Genomic DNA, 20561 nt, shown 5'->3' on the forward strand with positions numbered 1-20561 from the left:
AAGAAACACTACGTATCACATTTGTAATTTATATGCATCGTCTATGCAAAATGTACGATCTAATTTTTAACAATAAGCGCATCGAGATTTATAAAAAATATTACATATTGCCTGTATAATATATACGCACCGCTTATGCAAAAGGTACGCTACATTTTCAACGACGTGTGTATCCAAATTTTAAGAAAAATGACATGCATTATCTTTGTAATTTATATGTATTGCTTATGCATAAGGTATGCTTTAATTTTTTATAATATGTGCATCGAAATTAAACGGTTGAGTTAGGTTAGAGAAAAAGTAAATTAGTCTACATCAGTAAAAAAATATTTGAATTTACAATTCGATATTAGAGGGGCCTATTTTTGCCAATTAAAAACTGAAAGGTTTTTTGCTATTTGTCCCCAAAACAATAGAGCCTTTTTCGGCTTAAGCGTTAGCCCCGAACTTGATTAATTAGTTTCATTTTTTAGTCTTAATTTTTTTGGAAAGTAAACTTGATGAAATATGAAAAAAAAATATTTAGTTACTGAACCAGTTTAAGAGTCTCTGAACCAGATCAAGAGTTCCTAAACTCAAAACAAATAAGCCCTAGTTTTGATAAAATAAAAAAAATAAAATAAAAGAAATTTAATATCTATAGTTACAACACCAGCTCATAAAAGATCCTTATCCGATCAGTGGATTTTTTCCTTTTTAGATATAACACAAAATCCAGTAAAAATTTTCCCCTCGTTCTCAAATCGACGTTTTATTGACCATCTATTCTCCTCCTCTGCCGACCAAATCGTCCAAACACCAAAGCCGCCACTTTTATATCTCTCCATTTCATCTTCTCCCCCCCTTGAAAGCTACGTGCTGCCAACAACAACCTCTCCCACCTACTCCGCCCCAACCCCCCCACACCTGAAAACCCAAACCAATCGCTTCCCATCTCTTCCTCGCCTCCTCCCTCCGATGCCCATGAAGAGATTTGAGTCGCGTTGACTTGGGACCAGGGGAATACTCTAAAGAAATGGCTTTGAAGGCTGTGGGGACATGGATTGGGGGAATCCATCATGTGGGTCTTAACGATTTGGGCCGGAGGAGGTCGGTTGATGCCGCCGCCGTCGCTCCGAGGTGGAGGGGAGAAGGGTTCAGGACTGGGAGGTTGGAGAGTTTGGGTTGTGTGTCTGTGGAGCCTTTGGAAGATGAGAACTTGTCGCGGATGTCGCCGTCTTCGCCGGAGCTCGACCGGGTTTCCGGGAATTGGAATTCGGAGAACAAGCCAGCGTCTTGGAGCAGGGATTTGGGTTCTCTCCCAAGTGGGTTTCTTCTTGGCGGTTTGCTTGTTCTTTTTATAGTATATGGTTTACTCTGTTAGTATTCTATACTTAGGATATATGCAACTTTAGATAAATGTTGATTCTTGACTTACTCTTTTTACCGATTCTTGTTTGATGTAAATAGCGATGTGATGAACTAACTGGCTAACACAAAGGGTTCGTATTTTTTCACAGTAAAATGTCGTTCAATTGGCTTTAGGACCATTATAATGTGAATCATGATAGTTTTTCCTTATATATAAAAGAAAAAACAATGAGGATCACCCCATAATATATTAGAAAACTGAGAGTAGATCATAACAGTAATAAAGATATCTTCCACAAGTGATAGAATATGTTACTAAATAAAAATTGGAAGAAAGGGAATGACGTTAAGTTTAAGTTTCACATGTGTTAATGCATTGAAAAAAATCCACCATCTATATTTTGATGAATGACTAGACAAGCTACTGCTGATGCAGTAAAATATTTTGCATTTGCTCTTCAGTCTTCATCTGATGAATAAGTAAGGCAACAGCATTTAATCATCCTAACATCCTATTAGATAAATGACAAAGGAAACTCCATGGAGAATCTTTATCCTCTTTGCTGCATGTTAATTTTACACATTAGTTTATTTCTACATTTGTCTTTCTTTCTTTACTCTTTGTTAAACAATCTTGTAAGATGCAGAAGTATATGAGATTAGACTGTGTTCTCTTCCACCCAATGATACTCTACCTTTCAAGATCATAAGACATTTCAACCCACAATACTTGTATCAATCTGCATAGCATGTGCAGAATCTTGTTTATATATATGCCTTTTGTGTATCTAAACTAGAAAATAATTCTGTACGACAAATAACCACCTTATATGTGAAAACTTATTAACACAAAATAAATTAGTAAATCACGAGTATAGCAAGAAACTTATAAGATATCCGCCGTGTGTGGTAGTATATCATGGAATTAACCATGAAAAAAGGAATAAATTGTACTTCAATGCTTATAGCCTCCTCAAGTATCTGCTATATTTTCTAAAACAATACGGAGGGATAGACAAATTGCATGTAGGGCAATCATTGGATACAATACTCATAGCATTGTTATTTGCACCTATGCCTGTAATGTCATTCCTGACTATCTCAAGTTCTTAGTTTCCACTCCTAATATATGGAACCTCCATCTTTAATAGATCCCTTCTTCTTAATATAGCACTATGTAGTTTCTGTTCTTTAGATTGTGTTCTCCAACATTATAGCCTTAGTTGGTCCTTCCTCTAACTACCATCATTCTTAGTAACAATATTCACCTGATTAATATTCCCATCTCCATTATACTAATTATTAGGTCATGTTTCCTAGTAACTAGCACCTCGATTTGCATGAGCTATCTTGTTTCATCTTATAAATATTTCATTTTATTTTACAAATATGTGATGCAAAAGTACTTCATGATGTAAGTTTCTTCTTTGAGTGTTTTGAATATTTATTTAGGAGCCGTTTGGTTTCATATGTTTTAATGCAACATCTGTAGCATTAAGTGAGGAACCAATGTTTCAAAAGTCTTATATCTTTCCTCTTTTCTTACAATTAGATGCTGAAAGCACGTGTTTTGACATCCACTTAATTAAAGTGGATGTCGAGATAATCAGCATATGAGCCCAACATAACCTTGATATTTTCTTGGTCAAAGTATCATAGGACACAAATTTTCTAAATCTGACTAATAAAAAAGCTCCATTTTTTCAAGACACAATATGTAGTTCATATTGATATATTCAATGTTGGTATTTCAGGCTAGGCCTTGTTCGCATTAGGAATAGAGGTGAAATATGAATAAATAAATGAAAATTGTTATTACCAAAATGAGGATTTATTTTAGGAATATCTATTTTTATGTTTACTTATATTATAGAATAAGGTTATAATAAAATAATTATATTTGATGTGATATAAAGTGAATGTAAAGAAGAAAAATTTATTGAAATACCCTTCGATTTGATTTAAAGTAGATTGATAGAATATATAGTAACTAAATTAATATATTTTATGTATGTAATGCTTGGGAGTTACTTGTGCAATGCAAGCTAGGACATTATATATGCAATGATAGGTTAAGGCATTACATATGCAATGATAGGTTAAAGTATTACATATGCAATATAGGGAGATAGATATGTAATGCAATGCAACGGAGATAAATATGCAAATGTAATGCAATGCTAGGGAGATAGATATGCAATACATGAAAGGTAGGTGTGCAATGTTTGAGAGGTAGAATGCTTATATTAATTTATTATTATAATTTAAATATGTTTTAATTTTACAAAATATTGGTTTTAATATTTGTCTTTTTTACATTTAATCCTACATATTTTATAGTATTCTGGAATAATAACTTTTATTATTCTTGAAGTGAAAGGGGGTGTAACTCTTTATTCTTCCTAAGTGCCAGATTTGACTTCTTGATTTCATTATTTCATGTACAACAAATGATCCCGACTTGGTCTTTATAGTTGGAAGAACCTAACACCTGCAGCTATGTGCGTGCATTTATGTACTTTACCAGTTTGTATCTTGTTATTATTTGATTTCTCTTTGCTGTGCAATTTGGGATTTTCCCGCCGTGAATTGATGAAAGTTATTATGCAATTTCTTCTCAGCATTCAGAATATATTCTATGACAGTTTCGTTATTTTTTTCATAATAATAATGAAATTACCACATCTGCAGAGCCATTATCCTTGACTGATCTTTCTACTTCTAGCCGTGGATCTGATGTCCGTGTAGCTTATCAGGTACAAGATGCAGTTGGTCATTTTCCTTTTTAGTCATGTTATAGGTATCATTTGCTGAAGCTTGTACCCTGCCTGTTCTTCTTTTAATTAGGGTTCACCAGGAGCATTTAGTGAGACTGCTGCCCTAAAAGCATACCCAAAGTGTGTAGCTGTTCCCTGTGAACAGTTTGAAGTTGCGTTTAAGGTTTATCTTCTTTTTGGAGTATTCATCAACAATTTGACAAATTCTGCCACCCTTACGCCTTGCATATATTTGCTAATTTGCAGGCCGTTGAACTTTGGCTTGTTGACAAAGCAGTCCTCCCAATAGAGAATTCCTTAATTGGAAGCATTCATCGGAACTACGACTTGCTTCGCTGCCATAAGTTGCATATTGTGGGTGAGGTACAATTGGCTGTGGACCTCTGTCTTATGGCTCTGCCAGGTGTGACCAAGGAAGAGCTAGGGCGTGTTTTAAGCCATCCACAGGTTAGATTCATTTAATTGATATTCACAATGCTTCTCTTTTTGTGTATTCATCATATTCGAAACCTTCTCAATGTTAGGCACTTGCTCAATGTGAGAATGCAATAAGCAAGCTAAGAGTCATTAGAGAAAGTTTTGATGATACTGCTGGTGCTGCTCAGGTAATGCATTTTAGTACTACGATTTCTTCTAATTCAAGTAACATAAATATTAACCATCAAATTCTTGAGAACTCTTTATAGTTGATAGCCACAAAAGGTCTCAGGGATGCTGGAGCAATAGCGAGTGCCCGAGCTGCAGAATTGTATGGGCTTCGTATACTTGAAAATAAGATGCAGGCAATGGATCTTCTCTTTTCACTTTCTACATGCTCCTTTTTTCCTGCATATACTTTTTTGTACTCTGATAGGAGATTACCAATATAACAATGTGTTTATATGACAAGTAACGTGTCTAATATTTATTAGCACCTTATATCAATTTGCAGTCTTTTACTCTTAATTGTTAGGGAGAAATGATTATATTTTTTAATGCCCCTTGTGATATCTTGTCCTGTTAGACAGAAAATTGAACCTTTTCTCCCATCAAGTAGGCTCAAATTATTCTGGGTCCTAATTACTGAATCTCTCTTTTCAATCTTGCAGAACAATGACATTCTATATCAATTTGCAGTCTTTTACTCTTAATTGTTCGGGAGAAATGATTATATTTTTTAATGCTCCATGTGATTATCTTGTCCTCTTAGTCAGAAAACTGAATCTTTTCTCCTATCAAATAGGCTCAAATTATTTTGGGTCCTACTTTCTGAATCTCTCTTTTCAATCTTGCAGGACAATGACATTTACATTTCAAACTTAATCTTTTAGTTCTTTGTTTCTATTTTTCCTTTATACTTGAAGTAATTGATTTTTCCAGCAATTTCTGCCACATTTTATTATTTCCCCATCCTAAACTTTGGATCCGGTGAAGCTCTTTACGTTTGGTCCACAATTGAATATCCTCTTCCTTTGCATTGGAACTTGATATAATTAACATGAAGTTATACATCGATTAATTGCATTGCAAATTTAATCACTTCTAAAAGTAACCTTCATGATTCATCTGTTAGACTCTCTCTCTTTCAGTATAGTAGTACTTCAATATTTCCTAGTATTTGACAATCTTTGGCTGGGATGTTCGGAATAATAATCAAACTTGAGTGTGGGGCCTGGACTGTCAATTGTACTACTTTAGAAATTCTTAATCTCACAGATCCCTTTCGTGTGAACTGCAGAGTATGTGAGCTTTTTTTGACAAATCTGCTCCTGATACTTGATAGTGTCATCACTTTGACTAGTTGGGATGTTTTGTTATCCTGGATTGGATTATAAATATGCCATTTAATTGATTCCTTTGTGCTTTTCAATAGCAAAAAGAAAATTGAGCAATTCTATTCTAAGTACTATTAGTGTCTGCAAGCTTTTGTTTGAGGTTATTTCCTGAAGTTAATGTAAGCATGCTAGGATTTACTTCAATAGTTCTATATGAGATTCCTTAAATTGATGCCAAACTCTGGATTACTTGAAATATGCTTTTATCTTCTTTTGTGGCAAGTCTTATCATTTCTAGGATAGTTTGAACCTTTGGCGTACCTCGTGCTGAGGTTGGCACGACACTTGGCACGGGGTGTGCTAGTGGGACACCCTCATGGCGAGCTGTTTTAACTAGCATGAGTCGCGTGAGGTCCGAAATGGATTAAATCGATCCAAAATGAATCCATTAGAGTGGTAAACTTAAAATATTCTTTGGTCTAAATTATTTCTCTCTATTTTCTCTCCCAAATAAAAGCAAGGCAACTACCACTTCTCCCAATGCTAGAAATAATCTCAAATATTTGATGCATAAAATTAACTCGGTTCCAAGCGGACAAAGTAGAAAATAAACATTGAGAAGTCGAATCTTCTCCTCTTGCCATGACTGCATGAAGATGACAAGAAAGAGCTCTGCGATCAATTACATCTTAAGCAAGTCACAATGCTTTTCATGTACCTTGGAGTGAAGATCTCAAAACATCACATATCGATGGTTAGACAACACAAGCTATTGGACAGAGTACATCAAAAACTTGCCGGCTGGAAGCGTAATACTCTATCTTTAGCCGGGAGAATCACCCTAGTTCAATCCATGCTCACTGCCATCCCATATTACTGGATGGACTCAATCATCGACGGCGTCATGCGTTTATAGATGGTCTTGGGCTTGGGCTTGGGCTTGGGCTTGATACTTAGTTCTCCAGTCCAATGGTTTAGATGTGGGTAATAGAGTTAGGGCAGATCTAAGATGTGGTAAGGTGGTGATGGTAGCGATTGGTGGAAGAAAGATCAAGTGTCACGACCCGATATAGGAATCATGACCGGCCATGCACCTCAATATACTTGAGATACACGAAGCCTTACTAATACTTTCTAAGTGTACAATGGCAAGAATAAATAAACGAAGAAGATCTGCTTTATTAAATTTAAAACTAATTGCAATAAACATAAAACAATGTTATTATTTTTTTTAGTCTCTAAATGAAATAAAATTTACATTTAATCTAAAGCATAAAATCTAAAAGAACGGAAAAGTAAATATGTGGATCCTAAGTGGAGGTGGAGTCCGGGTATATCTCGCTCAGTCGCCCCGCTGACTATTACTTGAGAGAGATAATGAATAAAAAAAAAGAATCCATGAGCCAACAACTATAGCTCACTGAGTGGAATCCACTCGAAAACAAAATAATTTCAAAAAAATTAAAATCAACAATATACATAACAATTTGCATTAGGCATGCTCTTTAAATAATGATAATAATAACAATAGATAGTTACAACTTGTAACCTTGCACAGTTTCAACATATTAACATTTTTCAATATTTATACTGTCATAGCTCGAGATGACGCTTGAAACTTCTTTTCATAGCTGATCCGGTTAGGGTAATCAGATGGTATCACTATGTGATCAACACACTCTGTCTTTTCCACTAATCGTTGAGAGAAGTTAGAGTCACCTAGAACTTTCTCATTCATCCTAGGACTGTTCCCTAACCTCGCCAGAGTCACCTAAGAAAGTCACCGTAGTGATCTGATTTAGGACTTTCCCCTGGACTTCTAGACTTGAGTCACCACGAAAAATCGCAAGCGATTTATACCGGGACTGTTCTCCAAGTCGTACCAATACTAGTCTCGTTTTTCTTTTCACTAATTTCAATATTTGCACAAAGTATGGTGATGCATTGAGTATAATGATTAAATGCATACAGAAAATGTAACAATTACATTTTTGCACGTACGGATGAAATAAATAAATTTGCACACAAAAAATTTACATGGTCTGACAAAGGTACGAAATATAATAAAATAAATATGTGAGTGAACCCACTCACCTGAGTCTAGGTAAGACAATTTGAATAATAAATAATAAAAATCACCACCTTTAATAATAAATAATAATAAAAATTTCAATTTGAATAATATCAATATTTTTAAAATTGAAAAAAAAAACTAAAAGAACTAAAATGAGTTAAATTACCCATTGGATTGGGCTGGGCTACTTCTAGCCCGGCCCAATCCAAAAGAATAGAACTAATCGGGCTGGGCTAAGGCCCAGCCGAGAAAATGGATTGGGCTGCGGGCTAACCCGCAGCCTATCCAATTTAATTGGTTCGGGTCGGGTTTGTGGATCCGAAATCCAAACCCGAACCCAAACCTGAATTCAAAAGAAAAAAGGGGTTGGCTCGGGTTAAACCCAAGCCCAACCAAACCCATTTTTCTTCCTTCTCGCATCCGACGCGAGGAAGGGAAGAATCGAGGGAGAGAGTGGCCGCCGGCGACTCTGCCAGCGGCAGTTCACGACCGGCTCCCTCCCTCTCTCTCTCTCTCTTTCTACTTCGTCGTCCTCACGAGGTGGAGGAGAACCCACCACCAATGGCCGACTCTGAAGCCGACGTCGACTGAAGCCACGAGGGCTCTTCTAGAAGGCAACCATGGTGCAAGGCCAACGGCTTGGAGCTCTTGAGCACGAGCAACAGCAGCCCAAAGCCGTTGGCCGGCGAGAGTTGCCGGCGAAGCCGAAATCCCCCAAGTTAGGTATTTTTAATTTACTTTATTAAATTGAAATTAAACTTGAGGGGTGGGAGAGGGCTTATCAAGGAGTCACGTGGTGGTCTCCGTTGGCTCCGGCAGGTTGATTCCATGGCGTGACTTCGACGGTGAGAAAGAAGAAAACGAAGGAGGAGAAGAAGAAAATGGAAAAGGAGGCTGGGGGGGGGGGGGTTGAGGAGAGAGAGAGAATTAGGGTTTTTTTTATTTATAGGGCAAAGATCCAAATCTGAAATAGATTTGGATTCTTCGGCCGATCTATTGCGCCTCGTCGCGTGCCGGAGAGGGAGAAGGGAGGGGGTTGCACGTGCACCCTCCTCTCTCAACCCCTAATTTTTTTTCCTAGTTCTTACATCAAGGATGAGTTTTAGACTCCGATGACACTGTTATAATTGTAGCGAGGAGGATTTTTTGATCGGTGGTTGTTGCAGGTCTTTAATGGAGACCAGGACGTGGTGGAGATGTGGTTAATGGTTCAAAAGGTAGGGATAAGGATCTAGGATGAGAGGGTTGGAAGGGTATGTAAAGGCCAAAGAGATAATGACAGCGGTGGAGCTGTGTGGCTGGTTGGTGGCAGATTCTAGGGCAGACCTTTCGAGTGATATTCATAATTATTATTGATATTTGTAGAGGATTGAAATCTTGAATTAAGAAAATACCTTATAAAAATTTACAATTTGTAAGCATTCAAAATTTTAAATATTCATAAATAAAAATAACTTAATAAAAATTAAAGGCTTAAAGCATACCTAACAGTAGCATGTAATTATATATATCTCTATGTAGTTAGTTTTATCTAGAATCAATCATCTTCCACCACTTCGTAAAATTTTTGCCCATATTTTTTTAATTGATCTTTTTGCTATGCCTATTGCCTTATATAAGAAATCTATTTCAGACTTAATCATCACTGTCTACAAGTCGTAATACTTTGAGAAGATGCTCAAATACTATGACAGCAATTGTAATATTATTCCAAAATTTAATTTTAAGAGCTATGTTCTTAAAAATTCATCTAAAGTTCTATCTTTAGGTTTCATATTTTTAGTTTTATAGACTACTTCTATGATGTAAACATCCACATATAGCACATAGTGCTCTTTGATACTAAAATATGAGTGAATAAATCTAGTGATGTTGGGTCTGATGATTTCCCTACTACTAGTCATTTGCTTAAGTAAATTAATAACCTAACCGTTGTTGTATATAAAATTTGTTAACCTCTGACCTTCATGTATGACCATATCAATTTCAGACTCTTTTACAATATCCTTTAACATGAGGTCAATACAATCTCTAGCACATGACGTCCAATATAATATAATTAGCCCCATTATCAGTAATCATTTGGACTATTTTTTTTTCATCTATTTTTTATACCGCCTTATCCATCAATTGACAAATATAATCAGCAATTTTGGAATAAGCAGTAGCATCCTAGACTTCAGAAATATTGTTTTCATGCTCGAGTACACTAATAAATTAAATATCTTTATGAACTGCACCCATTACACGTTAGTGTACAACCAAATCATCCCAATATTATTTAAATGTCTCAATGTAAGTGTGAAGCTCATTTACCTCTGAGTTAAGATATTTAGTAGCAATATTATTTGAAATAGGAGGCGGAATACCAGGCTCTATTAATTGTATAACATCCACTATAATGTGATAATAAGAACTATTAGATACATTGAAAGGAATATATTTGTAGAATAAAAATTTAGAAATAGCTCTACCAATGTACTTCTTTACATTTTTTATTTCTTTGAAAGCTGTTTTAATAGAAGTCTATGTACGACCCCTTTTTTTTTACTGAAGATATACGTCCATTAGTCCAATATTTTCAGACTCTGCTGTAACACCAGTAGTTGTATAGATAGAACTGCTACCCCCATATTCTCTTTCACCTTATATCTGAACTGATCTAGATCTTTGAAAGTTACTACCGCTGTTTTTTCTTATATTTTTCTCCTTTCTATACATATTTTTACTATCTTTTATTACCCTTCTAATCTGTCTCTTCTCATTATCCTCCTCATTGTGTTCACTGCTGTCCTCATTAATGTGTGCAGAATTATACATCAATTTTTTACGAACCATTGACTTTCTCTATTGTATGGACTGTTTATCCGTTTTTTTGACAATTAAATGAGTTAAAATCTATTTTCTAGCTTTCATGGCTACCCGAGTCAAATGTTCTTTCAAACGGCTAATACCACCACTCATTTTCTTTTCATATCAGTTGCATTTACCACGTCTTTTATTTTGCTCAATAGTGCTGCAATGTTGCCATCTGATGTCGGTATCATATTACTTCTCTTTTGGAATCATTTCTATTTCAGTTTTTCATTGTAATTCTGTAAGTAAAGATAAAAATCAAAATAAGATAGAAAATAATTTAAAATTTAAGAAAATAAGAACCTCTTTCTCAATATTTTTTCTAATTTTTTTAATTCTTTGTTCGTTCTCTCTCAACAGCTAATGCTGCTACAGCAAATGTTGCCCAGAAACTGCAACAACACTTGCTGCTGCTATTGTAGGTGCGTAGCAGCACTGCAATAGCAGTAGAGGAGTAGCACCACAGTAGTAGGAAGAGAAAGAGTGAGGGAATGAGAGAGAACTAAAAACTTAAAAAACTTAAAAAAATAAAAAATAAAAAAACTCACCTGAGGTCGCTGGAAGTCGAGATTGATGAATCTTGGTTAGAGAACGTCACCAGAGATCTACTCGGTCGCCAGTGGAAGAGGTGTGAAAGAAAAGAAAATAGAGAAAATAGAGAAAGAGAAAAGAGAGAGAGAGAGAGAGAGAGAGAGAGTAATGGTTAGTAGGGACATCAATTTTCGATGTCCCCCGGCTTGGATTGGACCCATCCCATTGGTCGATACTTTAGCCGAAACTAGCCAACGGGCTTGTTTCAGCCAAGACCAAGATTGATTGAAATTGGAAACCATGGGTTTAAGTTATATTTAGTTTATGTTAGTCAAGTTGGTTTATTAATGGCTTAATGTGGTTTGGTTAATAATTTATTGTTTCGGTTAACCAATTAGCTTTCAATATAAATTGTGGAGTGCAACCTAGATTAGTCATGTTTTGACTAATTGATCAAGTTCCTCATATCACCTTTCTCCCCCCTCGACCTAGTTCTTCTCATGAGAACATATTACCCATCTTCGGGGACAAGGGGCGGAACGACCTCTCTTTCCTTCAAACCTTAGCCGAGCAAGGATCCGTGTCCGTCGGCTCATCCGTCCCTTCCTCTGTTGGACCTCCCATCCTTATTGGGCATAGATCACCTTCTCCCTCCTCTTCACTCTCTCCTTAACATGTTTAGCACTACTTGGAGTTATCCACGTTTTGGCCAATTTCACCATCTTCCCATTAGCTCATCCATCCCGTGCTCCCCAACCTCTGTCCACTGATCCGATGGTATCTCTCAATCTAGCCATCCACACATCTCAACTGTTGCCACTATCTCGTCTGCAGCCTCACCGCACTCTTCCACCACCCCTCTCTCACATAGACCCTCTATCATACCCTCTGAACCATTAACTATTTCTCTACCACGTCTTGGACTCCATTAAAAATCCGTAACAACCATCGATCCAGAATTCCTCCTCGCTATTGTTATAATGGAGTCAGAGTCTAAAACTCATCCTTAATCTCTCCTCCACTAATCCCTACCATCACCACCTTCTTAGACCACCTTACCACGTCCTAGATCTGCCTTAATTCCATTACCCATGTCCAAACCATCGGGCCTCATCAGATCCACAAGTCGATCCACTAAAACTAATCCAAATTGCACCGATCTCAAGCTAGTTCCGGAGATAGGTCATAACAAGTAATATCAGAGCCACTATTCCTAAGACACCATGACCGTAACTAAAGCCATGTTGCTATGGTTATGGTGTGCTTGTGACAGTGTCAGTGCTGGTCATTCTCGTGCATGTTCAATATCCATATCACATTATAGAAGAATTGCAAAACTTATATATGTATGAAGACTTTGTGAGGCATTTCAACAAACAATACTGTCACAATATGCATATGCTTATGGTATATTTATGTCAATATCGATTGTTCTTGTGCATGTTTAATATCCATATCACATTATAGGAGAATTGAAAAGTTTATATTTGTATAAAAACTATGTGAGACGTTAGAACGAACAATATTATTAGTGGATGAGTTTTGAAGATTGTCGATAGTAATTAGTTCAACATTCTTATGTTATTCTTATGTAGGCAAATGAAGTTTTTAATCATTTCGTCATTTTATATTTAACTAGATATTAGTTTTAATTATTGAACTATTATCAATTAATATTGTGTTGAATAATGTTGTGTTCAATAGAGTTTTTAATCATATTATGGAGTGTTTAATCATTAATATTAGTTTTAATAAATATATTTAATCATATTATGTGTTAAATAACATTTTTATTTGACTATTATTATATTTTAATAAAATATGTCATTTATAAAAATAATATAAAGATAAAATATCATATTTTAGGTTTTAATACATATATTCAAATAAAAAAATCAGATATTAACGTGTCGAAGATCAAAAACATATTTAAAATATCCTAAATTTATTTATTAAAAATATGTTAAAGGCGTGTCACTAGCACACAGCACCGTGCCTTGTCGATAGTGGCACGACATGGCACGTGCCTTCCGCACGACCATCACTAAGTTGAATTAATATAGACCGGGAAAGGAAAAAGTAAATTCTCGTGCATTTGGTTTTAATGAATAAACTTGAAATTAACAATCTACTCATTTATAGTAGATTAAGATCTTGTAAATGATTGTTAAACAATTCTTGTAAATGATTGTTAACTCAATTGTTTACTGATTTTAACAATTCACATTTATGTGAATGAGTTCTCCACCTAGGGTGGATCATTCTTATTCCTGTAAATTGTGCCTCATAGTAGGGGATAATTTTTATTGAGAGTATATTTTAACAATTCACATTTATGTGAATGAGTTCTCCACCTAGGGTGGATCATTCTTATTCCTGTAAATTGTGCCTCATAGTAGGGGATAATTTTTATTGAGAGTATATTTTGTTACTATGACTATATGATGTCTATATATGTTGATGTAATTTAGCTTTCATCCATCACCAATGAAGAATGGACACAGACACGTTACGGACACAACGACACAAAATATTTAAAAATTAGGACACGAACATGGCACAAGACATGACAGAATAAGTAAATAAAATATATATACTTTATTGATATAGCTAAAGTAAAACTTTGTAATCTAGTAGTGTAAAATACTCATACATTGAGCTATAAGAAGTATTCATGAGAATGTAGAGATTGTAAGACAATAAAAAGTGTAAAAATTCTAAGAAGCAACAAGAATTGTCATTTCGAGTCGCAAAACATGTATGAGTAATTGAGTCCATAGAAATTAAAAAATTAACAATTATTTCAAAGGAAAGAGGCAATATTAGATCGTTCAGATTAAGTTGGTGGTGGATCCTCATTGCCTTCATTAAAAAATAATAAAATATTATGGTCTTCAAATCCGGTTCATCAATTGAGAGATCCACAAACTCTAATACTCCAGCACCATTAAAAAAATCGTTAGAATTCTCTCGATGGCTCACATCTTGGTCTTCTCTTTTAAATAATCCAAAGACCTCTTTGAATAAGGCAAAGATTAATATGCATATATACTAAATCTTCATTTCTCTATGGAGTTATCTTGTTTCTTTTTATTGAATGGATGAAAAATAGATATTCCAATTTCTCTCACAACCTAAAGAAGAGTAAGGTTGCCCAACTAGTCTAAGCGTTAAATTCTGAAGTATAGGAGCAGAAGTACCATGAGCAACCCACATGTTTAGATCAAAATCATTTCTCTCCTCTAGAATTATAATCAACAAAACTTTTAGTTGCTATAAGGAAACTGTTATATACTTGATATATCATTTTTCATTATTCTGTATTTGGAAATAACCTTTTTAAACATTTATTTCTAATATTAGAAATTTTCAAATTCTTATGTGGTGGTGAATGGTTTGGATTCTCTTGAATCTATAATGAGTTATTATACTTATTTACATAATCATTAAATTAGTAAACAATATATAACAATGACAATAAATAATAAAATATTTAATCATAAAAAAGTACTATAGAAAATAGAAATTAACTTCAATTTTGGATCCAAAAAATGTGCTAAGCAATGTAGTGGTATATTGCTGTTGTCCCATCTATCTACTAGGATCTTATGCAATATTGAATAGAAGAGAGATTCCTCGCCTTCCTTCTTGTTTTTGTAAATAGGTTTGTATTTACCTTTTCAATTATGGTATCCTATTACTGAAATCTAGCTACACATCAATCACAATCTCATTTACCTTGGTGTTTTTCTGGTATGTATATGTTCCTTAAAGTTAGGTTAAGATTTTGAAATACATATGGAGTCCAACAATTAGAAAAAAAAAATAATAAAAAATTAAAGTTAGGTTGAGAGTATGAAATACACATGGAGTCCAACAATTATAAAAAAAACTTTGCCTTAAGAAGCATTCCTATTGCCTTACAAACATGTGCATTATCTGTGACCACTTGAACTATATTATGAGATCTAACATCTTTAATGATTTTGATAATTAAATTGGAAATAAAAAATTTATCTTTATATACTTCTGTATTATTAATAGCTCTAAAGAACATAGTCACTATCATTCACTGTTAAAATTTTTATATCTCTATGCATCAGTCCAACTATCACATACATACTTTTCTTTCTCTTTCAATGTTTGCTCTCTCTTCTTGAAATAGTGTAGTTTTTAACACATTATAGTTATGGGCACAAATCTAGAAATATTATTAATTGCTGCAAATTGAAAAGCTCTAACATATTTAGAGTTCCTTGCCAAATGAAAAGACAAGCTAGCTGAATAAAACATCCTTATAGTCTCACAATTTAAGAGCATTGGAATTAAATGACCGTTCATTAGTTGTCATTCCTATTGCAACAGAAAAGGAAGGGGCCTCTGTTTTTGCCTAGTATTCTTCACAAATTGTCATGTTAGTTAATCTAGTCAAGTTATTCAATTTACAGAATGTAGCTTAGAACATTACTTGCTCAAACAAGACTTTCTGGGCATTCGGGCCAATATTTTTCTTAGTTGGGTATTATATATGCATTTACTTGCTGTGAGAAGACGCATCAAGGATGTTCTATATCTCTCCTTTAGCCAGTATCTATGTTACTGTCTAGTTCTGGTCATCTTCTATAATTATTGTAACAACCATTGCAGGATATCTCCACCAACATTACGCGCTTCTTGATATTGGCTAGGGAACCTATAATTCCAAGAACTGATAGGCCCTTTAAGGTACTAATATTGCACGATATATTGCTCAAAATACCATTTTGTACTGAAGGAACATGACCAGAGTGTACACTGATAATTCCAGACAAGTATCGTCTTCACTCTTGAAGAAGGGCCCGGAGTACTATTTAAAGCCTTGGCGGTCTTTGCTCTTAGGAGTATTAATTTGACAAAGGTATTGAAACAGCAAGGAACATTATTTGTCTTGTTCTCTGCCTTGTAATCAAGGTTGTTTCTTAGTTTGTTGACCAAAATGGTGATGTTCTTATCGTCCGACTAAAGATTGAAAGCAGACCACAACGAAGTAGCCCTATACGGCTTGTTGATGACTCAAACCATGGCACTGCCAAGTGAGTAACTATAGCTACAGTTTGTTAATTTTCTTGTGATTAAAGAGTACTTATCTAACTATGTCGTTCGCATGTCATCTTGTGTTGTAAATTCTTATTAGAAATAAACAATATTCCTTAAGAACAGCTAAGAAGCACCTTTATTTTTGCAGATGTATTTTTCCTGTAGTCTGATTGACAGTTCTTGATTTAGGTACTTCGATTATCTTTTCTACATTGACTTTGAAGCATCCATGGCTGAGCCTCGTGCGCAAAATGCCTTGGCTCATTTGCAGGTTAGAGTATTTTTCTTTGTGCATATACATCTTTAAGACGATACAATATGAGTTACATTAAATGCTCCTTTGCCATTTAAATTTCCATTTTCTTGATTAATTAATGTCCTAAAACATATTGTGCCACTGATAAACTTACTTCTTAAGATGCATCTACTTATCCATGAAAGGTCACTATGGGAGAATATCTTCGTATTATGGAGCTGAAGTTCATCTATTAACTGTTATTATTTCTACTGAGTGCCTTAAATCAATCCCTTTAAGATCATGGGAGAGCAATACCGAGGATTTACAATGTCAAAATGGTAGGTGATCTGTTAGAGAATAATGCAATTCTATCCTGGGGAAACTAATGCCTTACTAAGAAGAATAAGTGCCATACACAATGCCATGAGGTATAAGGTTACATCAAGTAACTTAAAGATAACCACAAGTACTGCCATCAGTATTAGCAAACTATAATTCTCGACAGTACTCAAGTAATTAGTAGTTGGTTCAAGCTTATTATGTTGAAACATAGTCACTTAGTTGTTGAAATCCAGGATTGATTGTTATGCCAAAATATGCACAATTGTGTGAGAAGTTGCTACTTCATCATAGTTACCTATTATTGTCACTGCACTTTTGATCTTCAGCTGCGATGTCTGCATTAACTTTCGATAGCCTCTCTGGCGAATCATTGGCTAAGGTCTCCTCCCCCTCTTGAAGCACAGTCTCCACATCTCAGCATAACAAGCAGCTAGCATTATCTGAATTATGCCCATCTGACGGGTCACGCGGTCCCCTGGATGCCGTAATGCCAAAATATGCACAGTTGTGTAAGAAGTTGCTACTGTATTGTAGTTAACTATTATGGTCACTACGCAACTGAAGCTGGAGAGCTGTGCACCTATGACTTCAATTTTCTCAATCTTGGACCAAGAGAATTGTGACTTCTGTTATCAGATCCTTTTGTGTTTTATGTTTGACTAACTTACTAGACAGTTTTGGGGCTCCTGTCTTGGCACACCTAACATTGCTCCAGAGATTTTACTTCTAGAAAGGTGGGTTTGTTTAAACATGAAAATGAAAAAAAAAAAAATCAGCTTGCAGGTAAATGAAAGGCACTTGATGCCACAAACCTTTTTTTTAAAAAACTTCCATCTTAATGGCCAGGCTCCCGCCTTAGGTCCCACCTAGATGACTGCCTTAGCATCTCATATCATATTTTAGTGTGTAGATTGACTGAAATTCAAAATTATTGTACATGTTGATGAATTAATAGATTCTAATGGCTTATTATAGTTATTAACAAGAATGCATTAGTATATTGTTTAGATTGTTTGTATTAATTTTTACTTCTTCTCTAACTATTATTTATTTGATTTAAAAATAATTGCTTTGAATTCTGGGTGCCGGCATACATCTAACACCTGAGCACTACATGATCCTTTGTCCGCCCATCTATCATCTATAGTGGCCACAACATGGGAAATCAAGCAATATTTGTTCTAATAAGTCCTGCTCTAGGTATACAACATAATATTTACCTTGCCCACAACATGGGAAATTAAGCAATATTTGTTCTGATAAGTGCTGCTATAGGTGTAAAACATAATATATCATGATATATGCTATTTGCTAATGCCACTATTTTAAATGATCAATCTAAGATATGGACATATGGTATAACACTAAGCTAGTAGTCTGAAAAAGAAACATAAGTTCAAACGGTTACTGTTCAGAATAAGGTGAGTAGTGTAAGGGTGTCACTCGGTGTTATAGTAACTTGTCCATTGTATCCAAGAGGCGACGGGTTTGTCGTGGAACCAAACTCTTTGGTAATGAAGAACTGAGTATATCTTGAAAGTAGTAAGCTGACTGGGAAGAAAGGAAAAAGAAAAATATTATAGCACTTGATTTGGCAGAGAAGCTCGTAAATAGAGCTGAAAAGAGGAAAGACCAATATTTTCAGTACTGATGACACACACTATGCTTGTTTGCACCACCTGTTCACTGTTATAGGTGCTAAATATTGAGATCAAAGGGTTGACGGTTGTTTTACTGTACATCTCTACATAACAATTGATCTAGGTCATGTGGTCAATCTATCTCTTGAGTGACCTTGCTTTTAGAGAGGAACAGGGCACCAACTTTAGATTTTTGATGTTGGGTTGACAAGAAGTCCCATATATTTGTTATTCTCTTGCATGCAGGCTTACTCAACTTACAGGTTTTTCTGGCCTAGTCCATATTATTAATGGTGGATACTTGATGATGATAATATTCATACTTTTAGGCTTTACATATTGTGGTTGGCAATCGCTCCCTTTCTTAGTAGCACACAAAATCTTATTCATACCTATTACAGTTTGAAGATTAGCTGCCATAGAACTGCCTATTTATTTTTGGTTGCTGTTAAATAACCAGTTGATCCAAAAATTCAAATTATTAGGTAACGTTCCAACAATGGGTGTCATATTTTTTTAACATGCACCCTCTTATTTACTTGGGCAGATGGTTGATAAGAGGTTGTGTCGCCCTCCATAGTAATTAAATTAGATGGTAGAAAATAGTGATTAAATGAGATTTGAGGAGGCTTGAACTTATGATCCCCAGCGACCAACATCAACAATATATATCATATCTTTACTAGTTGCATTGAACATATAACTGTTGAAACCTCCAAAGTGTATCTTGTGTTAGTGAGATTCCTATTCTTGTGTTAGTGTACCTTTGTGCGAATTTTTGGTGATGCTTATTGTCATAGAAGTCTACTGCAGAGTGTATGCATGCTTTCTTTGGTGTATCTTTTCTTCCAAAGTTCAAACTACTCTTTGGGTACAAATTTATAACTACTTGCATGCTGATGGTGGAAATCCATTTAGTTAACTTAAAATTATTGGGCATCTGCAGGAATTTGCTAAATTTCTTCGAGTACTTGGCTGTTACCCGATGGACACATCTCTGTAGATGTCTTACGTGGAATTCTCTATACCGATACGTGAACGCCCAGGGATATTGTATAGTACTAGATCCTCTCCTGGCTTCACCGACAGTCAACAATAATCCAACTACAACATATGACTCTGTCCTGCCTATGCTTCAAGATTTTGGGCAGATCTGTGTTCGTCTCATTGATTTGGCATCACAGATTTTGTACTTCTGCTAAATTTTTTGCTGCTCTCCAGATTTCGCTACCAGTGCAGCAAGTTCACCTTATAGAATGTATGCAGCTGAGTTAGAGCATTCTTGCACCGAATTCTATTTGTATGAGATTGCATTACAACAAGTTCATAACTGAAACAGAGTACACTGTTAACATATCTCTGGCTCCTATTTGTTAATTATGCCCATGGGACTATTCAATACAAAGTAAGATTTATTTGTTAGCTTAAACTTGCTTTGCAGTACTCTGTTTTGCTATTCAATTTTGTGGATCTATATGATATTAACTATCTAAATTCATGTGGTTTAGTTGCCAAGTCTGACGATTAAGCGATAGATGAGTTGTGCACTATGTTTCTTTTACAGTTAAGTTCACTTGTGGAATAATTCTCATATTAGTTTAACTGTGCTCCATTTTTAAACTTGCATGAGAGAGTTTATACCTGTTTAGACTATGTTTTAATGTAAACCATAAGAAAAGTAAAGATATTTTATAAAATGATTAGAATATCTTTTATGATGTAGGGATGGAGAGAAGAAAGAGAGAATGATTGAAATGATGGTCAATCAAATGATGTCTTTTCATAGGTAACATAATAATTAGTAAATATAAAAATATTGAATGGGAGAAAAGATGTTGGAATAAGTAGTATTGTGATAAGCCTTTATTTATATATACTTAGTATAAAGAGACTTATTTATTCTTCACTTTGCTGCTGCTACAT

At 35.0% G+C, this 20561-nt stretch overlaps 1 protein-coding gene across 2 annotated transcripts; it reads left to right on the forward strand.

Annotated features, from left to right (window-relative positions):
* Positions 1–728: 728 nt before the first annotated feature.
* On the forward strand, positions 729–20067 carry LOC140796867 (arogenate dehydratase/prephenate dehydratase 1, chloroplastic-like). Of its 2 annotated transcripts, none has more exons than XM_073150020.1 (11): positions 729–1304; positions 4042–4106; positions 4198–4290; positions 4374–4574; positions 4652–4732; positions 4814–4909; positions 15990–16067; positions 16150–16239; positions 16347–16414; positions 16608–16689; positions 19585–20067. In XM_073150020.1, the coding sequence occupies exons 1-11, from the start codon at positions 1016–1018 to the stop codon at positions 19639–19641; spliced, it is 1200 nt and encodes a 399-aa protein (XP_073006121.1). In that variant the 5' UTR covers positions 729–1015; the 3' UTR covers positions 19642–20067. The 2 variants fall into 2 exon arrangements, with proteins under 2 accessions (XP_073006121.1, XP_073006122.1); XM_073150021.1 differs by having other exon boundaries at positions 781–1304; positions 4198–4278.
* Positions 20068–20561: the final 494 nt, after the last annotated feature.

Source organism: Typha latifolia, chromosome 10 (genome assembly GCF_019914945.1).
Source record: "Typha latifolia isolate L0001 chromosome 10, TyphaL0001v2, whole genome shotgun sequence".
Lineage (NCBI taxonomy): Eukaryota > Viridiplantae > Streptophyta > Magnoliopsida > Poales > Typhaceae > Typha > Typha latifolia.

Excerpts from the sequence above, each read along its gene's own strand:
- LOC140796867 (XM_073150020.1), top strand. The coding sequence starts at position 1,016 with ATGGCTTTGAAGGCTGTGGGGACATGGATTGGGGGAATCCATCATGTG. Across the intron at positions 4,291-4,373 it reads AGTTTGAAGTTGCGTTTAAG|GCCGTTGAACTTTGGCTTGT; the intron begins GTTTATCTTCTT and ends GCTAATTTGCAG. Across the intron at positions 16,240-16,346 it reads GGAGTATTAATTTGACAAAG|ATTGAAAGCAGACCACAACG; the intron begins GTATTGAAACAG and ends GTCCGACTAAAG.